The sequence below is a fragment of the Ptychodera flava genome, chromosome 22, assembly GCF_041260155.1.
Source record: "Ptychodera flava strain L36383 chromosome 22, AS_Pfla_20210202, whole genome shotgun sequence".
Taxonomy (NCBI): Eukaryota; Metazoa; Hemichordata; class Enteropneusta; family Ptychoderidae; genus Ptychodera; species Ptychodera flava.
In genome coordinates, this window is record NC_091949.1 from 34,988,468 (window position 1) to 34,998,362 (window position 9,895).

The 9,895-nt window shown below is 40.0% G+C and overlaps 1 protein-coding gene across 7 annotated transcripts in view; it reads left to right on the forward strand.

Annotated features, from left to right (window-relative positions):
- Positions 1-8,191, forward strand: part of LOC139123283 (protein NDNF-like) — a 108,625-nt gene extending 100,434 nt beyond the window's left edge. For all 7 annotated transcript variants that reach the window (XM_070689420.1, XM_070689421.1, XM_070689419.1 and 4 more), the window contains one exon: positions 3,642-8,191. In XM_070689420.1, the coding sequence (XP_070545521.1) occupies positions 3,642-4,999 (1,358 nt within the window). In that variant the 3' untranslated portion in view covers positions 5,000-8,191. The remainder of the gene's footprint in view (positions 1-3,641) is intronic.
- The last annotated feature ends 1,704 nt before the right edge of the window (positions 8,192-9,895 follow it).

Consider the following 9,895-nt stretch of genomic DNA (forward strand, 5'->3'; position numbering starts at 1 on the left):
ATAACTGGTCACAGCGTGTACAAATAAGAAATTAAAACCTTACAGTCTGGACTGTATCACCACGATTGCTTTCACATTTTGTAGAAACCGACGTCGGTTAGATTGATAAAAACTATAATCTGTGCCTCCGTGTAAATTGTGTCGACCTTGCTCCCGATGTTTTAATTCAACCTGGCACTTTCAGGGTCCGTTTATAAGCTTCTTTTTCAAAGCTCACGTCAAAAGGTCCGATATCCCTTTTCAACCCTGGATATCCATGGAAACGTCAACGTATTTGAGAAGGAAATTAACATGAATTTTATTACCTGCATAATGTTATGATTACGATTTCTTTGATATAGGATATGATTACGTTATTCGTGTCATTGCAATTAATCGTATCTTCGTCGTTTCCCCTCAAGCCATGTTGAATATTTTGCTAACAACATTCCCTCCATCACATAGACAGATTGTATGCCAGCATTTCTGTGCAGTAGAGACGCAAAACAGCATAACACTGATCAACACTCACAAGATATAATATTAAAATATTGAAAATATGTCTACTCATGTTGTTAGGGACGGCGCCGTGGGTATGATACGGACAATTTCGTAAAATGCTCATTTGCGTATGATTGTTTTAACTTTGTCCGTGATATTACAGAACCTTGCTTGCTTCCCAAGTAATTAGTTTTGACAATTCGCCGCAGTATCGTACACAATTTAAATATGCGATGCAGATATGTTAGCGACCTCGGCCATCATTACATCCGGGTTATGATACCTATCGTTCTGTTTATCTGAAAGTGATTTTGCAGCTGTCTTCTGGAAAAGCGAAATCGAAATACCGAACAATTCAACAAACAATTTTACAAACAAACAAACAAAACAACCAAACAAATAAATAGTAAATGTTCACCATGTATACGCAAGGATGTATATCGTAAACTTTCGGAAAAAACCAACGGCAGTTATAAAAATGCGCAATTCTTTACGTGCTGATTAAGTGTGAAAAGACCAAATGATCTGCATTGTTGAAAGAATAAAGAATATTTATTCAGAAAAGGTGGCGTAGTGGCTGTTTAAGAAAGTTTACTACTGCTGTAACAGTTTAATGATAGTGTGATTACAGCGCAATTTCCCTAGCGGCAGTTGTGCAGTTAAGATCTCTACCTTTCGTATTAAAAAAAAACTTACAAAATTGGAATGATTCAGTGGCGCTTATGTGGGCCAAAGTACAGCGCTACTTCACAGACGTCGAGTAGTAATTCTTCGGGAATTCCACAGCGCGTTCATGACGTATCAACAGAATCGAAGAGATTATGGCAACTGGGAAATGCTATCAAACGGGAGTCTTCGTTAAAGGATATACTTGTAAAAACTAAAAATAAATAATTGTATCCGGTGGAAATATTCATATAATTAGTTGCTACCGCTGGAGATGGATTCAGCGACTGATCATCAAGACTTTAATCTTATTTCCCAGTTGTATAATTTGCCGTGTTACTCCATATCCGTTTTCGGTTGGACAGTTCTTGACGCCCGTGTCGTGAGATTTTCCCTTCAATTGCGCATTTATGTGCCAATTTTAAATCGTTATCAGGGAATTTCAGGCGATGTGTCTGCCACGAGCGCGATATGAAGAAATGCGCCATGGTTTTTCAGTAAAAATTGTGGTGGCGCATAGGCTGGCGTCCATCCGCCTGTGCTGAATGAATTCAAGAAGCGCCCAACTCAAAAGACTCTGCAAATTTACAGCAATTGAGTGGTCGTGTAAAAGAATTTGGAAAAGGTGGGAACGCCGCCGCTTACCGATCGAGTTTTATTTCATTAGACAGATTTCGTTAAACTAAATGATGGAGCGTCATTGTGTTATTTCTGAGTAGTTCATGCGGGCACTACACCACAATTCTCAATGGCTTCATGTCGATTAGAAACGGCGACGCGACATGGGCCGAGAAGCTCAGACTATAAAGAAAACACCCCATTCACTGCGTAGTTAAACAGAAAAATAGTATTGGCGCTGGCAAAAATCCACCTGGAAATGCTGTCATTTACTGCACGAGAAAATAAAAACCGCGAACACTTGCCATCGGTTAAACTAGCATTTCCCGCCCAGCGCCTCCGATTTGTCACGGTTTCAAGATTTCCTGCCAAAATTACTTTCGGCTGTCGTCTGGTAATTCTGAATAAATCATTCAAGAGCAAGCTAACGCCTGCGTGATATCACTCTAACTTATTTATTTTTGAACGAATAGGTGGTATAGACAACATTTCTTTACTTTCAGGCGACAGTACGCAACGTCCAGTTTTCTGCGATCCCAACTCGAGGAGGCCAGAGGCGCCCGACATGCCTACGCGGAACTCCGCTTGGAATAAATGAATTCGTAATTATTTGATTATGTGTAGAAAGTGTGGCGTAATAGTTAATAATTGATAAATATATTTGTTAGACATTTCAAGGGGTATCGACGCTTGCTTAAAAGCCGTATGACAAAAGACCGCCATACAAGTTCAAGAGTGAACATTCGTGTCGTCGTCCAGAGTTCGCATTCGACTTTGTTATTGAAATACATTTTTCATCCGCTTATTTCCCAACGGCAAGACTCGTGTCATAATTGTCGCATTGTAAATTTTGTAATGGCTCCGATATTTCGCTATCGTCTAGAAAATTGTAGAAGATTGTAGAAGTGAGACATCACTGGCCAAGGAAGGCTATTTCTTTCGTTGGGTTTCTTTTCGCTGGCCAGTGAAGGTGATCAAATCTTGCATTGTCTGGAGACGGGGGCGGGGATTACGCACTTTCAATATAAGACAGCCGGTCTTTTCCATCGAAAGCTGTATTCGAGAAATCAGGAAGCAGAGGAAAGCAAGTCTTCGGTAGATATACTCGGCGTTTGACGACCGGAGCGCAAACACGGACATCAATCACTTTGACTCTCCTAAGCTGAGATGTTATCAGCAAACGTCAAAAACACGCCTCGCATGACTCACTGTCGATTTGGATTGCCTGAAGACACTCGAATGTTTTGCTTATTTCTATGAAATTTTGTCGTAAACGTTCCGTATCTATTAACGGGGCAATAGTCGTGCATCAGCCGTACTAGCCACATTGATTTGCAGCAGCCATGGGTGTTCCGATTCATATTTTGATATGATGCGCAGACAGTCGATTTTGAGAGTCACTGTGACCGAATGTAAGGAAACGACTCAAATCCCGCTGTAACAAAGTTATGTTAAATGACGTGAAATATATCAATTATCGATCCTGCAAACTTAATGTAGGGAGCCAACCGCCAGGTTGTTCGTTTTCAGAGCAAGTTTGTCAAATAATTTCGACTTTAAGTGTGAGATCAATTCAAGCATATGATTTCATGATAGGGAAGAGAGGTAAAAACACTTGGTTTTATAGATTAAGAAAATATGGGCAACCATAAATAATATGAGTCATTGTGACTTGCCGTCAGGTGTCTTAGGTCTATGACCTTGCGTATGTATGTCTATGAAGAAGTTTCTTATTGATATCCATAGAGGGTGCACTGTTTCTTATCTTTTGAAGAAAGGTGTAACGTGCGCTTGAGGGCGCCATATCGCGTGTTTTAGGGAAACTTTATAAGCGCAAAAGCTTTGACTCGCATGTATTTCTTGTTTCTGAAATGCAGGTGATGGGCTTGAACACTTCGAAGAACAAATGGCGAGACTCACGAGGCCAGACCAATCGATCCCACTTTTAAAATCGTACAAAGGATACTCAAGAAGTAGCTACGTCGTCCATGATTCGCCGGCGGGAGATTACATGCTTGTGATTAAGTCACTGGGAGCAGACTCAGCCGTCGACATCCACGCGACAACAACCCCATATTCTGACCAAGCTTATCCGGAGCTACCATCAGACCCAAGACTTGACATCACGGCTTTCCAGAGGAACACCATTACGCTTGGCTGGAAGTCATCGCCCTCCGAGGCCATGATAAGCACACAAATCAAGTACTGCATCACGGCGAATACCGACAAAAACTTCGAAACTTTGTGCGGGTTTCAAAGTTACCATAGCAACGTGCCGCCGCCTGCCCTCCCGCGAGACTTTGGCTTCGGCTTTGAACATGAGACTGAGATACGAGAACGCCACCGACAGAGTAGAAGAAGGTACAAGAAGCGGCAGAAAGAAATTAAGGATAATGATTTCCGAATCGAGTGCATCGGCTCCAAGACTCAGCACACGTTCACCGATTTGCTACCAGGCAAACAATATTTCTTTGACCTCTTTGCCGTCAACAGAGTTAACAACTACAGCACATCCTACGAAGGCGCCAGTTTGAAGACCAGAGAACGGCAACATCATAAAGTTGTCGACTTGAAAGACGGCAAGGTTGTACGTGCCTCGGTCAGGAAATCAAACTCACCCAAAGCCTTCCGCTTCCGTACGCGCGAGACAGTCGACAAGCTCATGGTCACCGTTCATCCCTGCTCTTCGCAGGTTTACGCTGAAATCTGGAAAGAGAACGAAATGATTCGCGAAATGGAAGTGGCAGGTCTGAGGAACTTTACTCTGGAAGATGCGACACCTGGCGTCTACTTGGTAAAAGTGTCCAATTCAAGACGACGGTCGGTCTCCTTTAAAGTGTCGGTGACCACGAGGCCATCGAAATACCCCTACCCAAGAATGCCAGCCGACACCCGGGTTATTGAGTACGACATGTTGCGAAGCTGTGATTCCGTTATGTTAGCATGGTTAGGGACAAAAGAAAAGTCTCACTATTGCTTCTACAAAAGGGAAGAGTCGGAAGAGAGGAGACATCAGCGACTCAATACTTGTCATGGGCCGGCCATGCGCAAAAAGACAGAAAAAATGTACTGTCGCCATTACAACACAAACGAAGGAAAGATTGTTCTTAATGAACAAGTGACTGGCTTATCGCCTGCGACAACTTATAAATTCGATATCTATGTAGATAGCTACGGAGCAGAGACTCTTCCTTACCAAAGTGTTTGGGTGACTACGAAGGAACATTGTAATTAGAAATACAGCTGTGACTGTCACATTCATGTATGAACAAAACAAAATACGACACATTTCGAGCAGAACGTGGAACAATTTACATAAAGCGAAGTGTTAGAAGTTAAGAGATCGTACATTTTACGGTTTCTATTATTCCTGCATTCCAGCTGTTCATTGGTTTGTACTGTTCTAAAACTGTAAATGTATACTCGAGATGACGATCTTAATCTTCTGTCGATGAAGATGGCGGCAAGACAGAAAATGAGGGAAACAGATATGCCTACGAAAAGCGATCAGGGAAGACTTGAAAGAGATAAATAATAAGGATCCCAGTCAGGACAAGACAAGAGATATCTGGGATTATTTTAAAAAAAATATATTGACGTTGTCGGACACTGGAACTGTTGTGTATCAAGCGATATTGATGCCAGAACTTAAATGGCCTATTTGCATTGAAAGTCGCTGCTATTGCCTCATGTTCAACTACTGAAAAAGACTATAATTTACGAAAAGTGAAAGAACTTGGAAATATTTTTTTACAAAATGTTGGGTTCCTGGCCTCAAACCAGAACCAATGTTAAGTATTCTGTTCAAACAATAGGTCAATATTTATCAATGGTTATAGTCACATAGCAGAGCTGTTAGTTTCAATGACGCATGTGTCCACTTGGTCCTTAATACTAGTCATATGTGCCCGTTTTTATTTTTCAGTGTAATTTTCAGCAGCTCTGCATGATAATATGCCAAACTTTGTATGAATATTTGGTAATGGTTTGGTTTACACACTTTTATCGAATATGTAAGGTTTACTGTTGCACTTATGTAATGTAATATTATTACACGGCGTGTAACGTTTAATTTTTTTTAAAGTCTGTACCTTACAAATTCACAAGGAGTAAGGCGTGACGGTTGCAAGTGCAAAACATGCTGTAGTATATGTCTTGGTCAGAAATCCAATTTATAATTCAATCAGACTCTGAATCCAATGAGAACATGTTGTGTGAGATACTTAAGGACGGTTTCTTTGGATTGCCAGTAACAACCACAGTCTCCTTGATACAAGTCTGGTCCCGGTTTCCTTGATTCGCTGGTGCCGCTCTACATGGTCCTGGTCCTGGCATCGTCCAGAAATCGCCAACGTATCTTTCTTGTTCATGATGAAGAACACATAACCCTGACATGCTGTTTCATTTCTGATGACATACCGTCTATATCATAAAGATATCCATTTTGTCCAAGATTTTTGAATATGATGATAGTGAGATATTTGTCAATAGCATTGGCGATGCATGTACAAATGTGATGCTTTCAGACCTGCAGATGTAGTCCTGCTTCGAAACAAGATGGCGGCAATCAGCCTGAACAGATGTGGAGCGCCTCCAGCGACGACAAGGGGAGTGAACCAGACAATCCTTGAAAGTCGTTCTTAATTCTATTCTTGTACAAAGTATACGATTGTAAATATATCTAAATGATGACGAGCGTTATTTACCCACGTGACAAAACCAAGCTTTAATACTTTCGTGACATTATGATATTTGCCGAACCCTTGTGATGGACTGTACTATTGTGAATTAGCTATTGCAGGTAACAGTCTCGGTCACTCCAAGTACACTAGTGAACATAAACATATATAAAATGTTGAACATAATGGCCATTTAAATAAAAAAATCTTTCATAAGTATTCCGATATATAAACCATATAGCATTACATTAGGTACAGATACACAGACATGTACACTTGGCTGCCTCTTTGCAGTCTCCCGTCCTACTTATCGTTGACCCTGTGTTCCTTCCAGAAAAAAGTGAAAAAAGTAAATGTGTGTTACACGTGGCATAGTTACATTCAGTAATGTTTAACATCCACTACTCTTTCGGATGTGATAGCATCGTTTAAATATTTGTCTGTGAACTGTTGTTCTACTCAAATGGCAGTCAGGGTGCCCAAGATGATACTATTTAGTACAGTTTCTAAACCCCCAATCGTGGCTCTGGGGCGTTGATATCTGCTTTATACCGCTCATGAACTGTATTATATTTATGATAAATGTGACGTAATTTACGGAAGATTAACAAAACAGCTACATAACTAATCCTACTGACCTAGTTCCCATTTTCACATATTGTATATCATTTATGATTAGTGATCCTCAAGAGCAGTGGGTTAGTGGTACTATTTCCATGTCGCCCAAATTATTTATACTCTATTTAAGGTACACAGGTACAATAAAACCAATTGCAGGGGTATAAATACAGTGTGGCAATGTGTTCTTTGACTCAGACTGACCATCGGCAATAGAATAGCAGTGAAATGACAAACACATGAATTCAACATGGCTGCCATCATGTTTCACACATTGCGTGCTTTTCTGGTCGAAGTTTCAACAACATGTCCGAGAAAAATGCTTCATCAGTCACTATGATTCACAAAAAGATATTTTTTCAGTTTCAGCTGATTAGCGAACAAACAGTTCCGCATTTGCAGGCGATGAAATAGCCAACCCTGTCAAAGGCAGCATTGCAAGAGAGGGAGTAACCAATCCTGTCAAAGGTAACATTGCAACCAATGCAGTAACCAATCATGTCAAGGGTAACATTAGGTTTATTACCATTTGTCGTTTAGTCACCATCACTCGAACGCTCAGTTTTTTCGCCATGAGCTCTTACATCAAGTACGGCGTTGATAGAGTTACCTATCCAATCAAACCCGTCCTCATGGCATGGTAACTCATCACTCGGGGTCAAAGGACAATCTGACCGTCCGCGGAGAGGCCATAGACTGAATGGTACCTGTATATCTACGTTATCCTCTATTCAATAAGAGGGATGAAGATAAGTTGTACGCTATAATGTCACATGTAACACAAAAATTGAAAAAAAGATTAAAACTATATGTCTTCGTCATGTAAAAATAGAAGCATGAGATAGCAAACCCCTCGGAATGATTATCATTAAAACAGTATTTTATTGAAAGTGAATTGTTAACTTAATTTTTTTGAACCAGTGCAAAAGATATATGTATGTTATTCCTGGTGTAATATATTTCAATATAATAATTTTGTAACATTTGGGCACGATTCTTTCTTAGTCTGATAAATGCTATTTGAAAAAAAACAACACTTCCATTGTAAAGTAGTAACTGGATCACCCCTATCAAATAAGTGAAATTTGCCTTTTAGTTCAATTATCAGAATAAACCAATCCTAGCCTGTATGATTGATGGCGATCTTGTCTTATTTGACTTCAAGTAGAACGCGCCTCGAGGACAGATGTTCGGACTCTCAAACTTTTTTATTTTTTTTGTTCTACCACTTGTCTGGGTCATGTAAAGCTCATGGAGTAACTACAGTTTCAACGAGATCATATTTATAACATTAAAAGAAATGCCCAGTGAGTTAACACAGGGGATGGCGGCCATTTTGACTTCAAAAAAATTGTAACCCGGATTTTATCGTTAATTTGAGAGAGAATGGTTTAAAGTTTCTTTGAGGAAAGTTTGAGCAAAAGTTTAAGTTTTTCACTTTCGAAGCGCATACTACCTTAAGAGGGCAGTCTGACATCAAACGGAGGTACACAGTGTGACTGATTCATCCACTATGGTCTCATGGAGTCTCTAAACACTACTTATCTGAAGTGTCCTTCTATGAAAACAATACAGAAAATGTGTGTTTTTGAAAGCAATTCTTCCTTGGGTCATGTTTTGTCCGAGTATGTGATGGCCATCGCATCGCTAGTACCACGTTTACACAATTAGAACAGCTTGTTTTAGGTATCTATGTCATAGTGGTTTTCGGCAAACTATGCGTGTTTCATCTTTCAAATGTAAGGCATTAACTTTTCCGTAAACTTGAACAGAAAGTTTAGTGTTAAAAGAATTTAAAGAATTATTTTACCTTTGCAAATTTTGTTATAAATTTACCATAGACCTACCCATGAAACAGTTCTTGTGGAGGGCCAGTGCTTCAGCTCACTCGTTGGACTTGTCTGAGTGATTCACGAAGTTCATCGGCAGACAAGCGCCCTCAACGACAAAGCTTTGCCTCTGAACTGGAAGGCAGCGGCTACGACATGGCGTAGGTAGGGCTCTTGCCAACGAACGTTGAACTGAAAGAAAAATGTTTAAAGTTACCTTTAGAATTTTACTTAACATTAGCCAGGAAACAGAAAGTTTTAGCTCACCCATATTTCACTTTCTTTCAGTAATCATCAATTGCAGAGATTTTAATCATTTATCATTTAGCACAAATTTTAATCATTTAGCAGAAATTTTAATCATTTAGTCGTGTTTGAAACTGCCAGCTCTTACAATACTACGCAAATTTGTGTAATACTCACATAGAACATGCAGGGAAGAGCGTGCCAAAATAGTTTTTAAATGCATATATGTTCATTCTACAAATATGACCTTACGCTGAATAGAAAAAAATGAGATATTATGAATTTCTATTCTCTTCGGGGGAGTAGAATGTGAAAGGTAAATCACAACAAATACATTGATCATGATGTATAACGTTTAGACAGTCAGCAATCATGATCTCAAATGACATGGTTCTCAGAGCCAAAATCAATTCCAAAGATTACTGCTTGCGGTATTTCGTTAGCCATGAAGGTTACTGCTTTAGTTGTTATATTTGTTTAGGTCTAGCTTTTCGTTCCCTTTTATTGCTGGTATCCCCATTTTCTCTCCAACCCCCCCCCCCCCGTGAATTGTTCACGTTCCCTAAAGAGAGTATTAACGTGGAGAACACGGCAATTCTCTCTTAGAAAGGAAAAGGTGTCGTGGTGCATGGACTGTAGTACAAGATCCATTATCACAGAAAGGACAATTCGAGACACTGGTTAGTTCAAAGTTGTGGATTCACTGTAGGGGAGTTGGTGAGTTCCACACTCGCGGCAAGGTGTAATGGTCTTAATGAA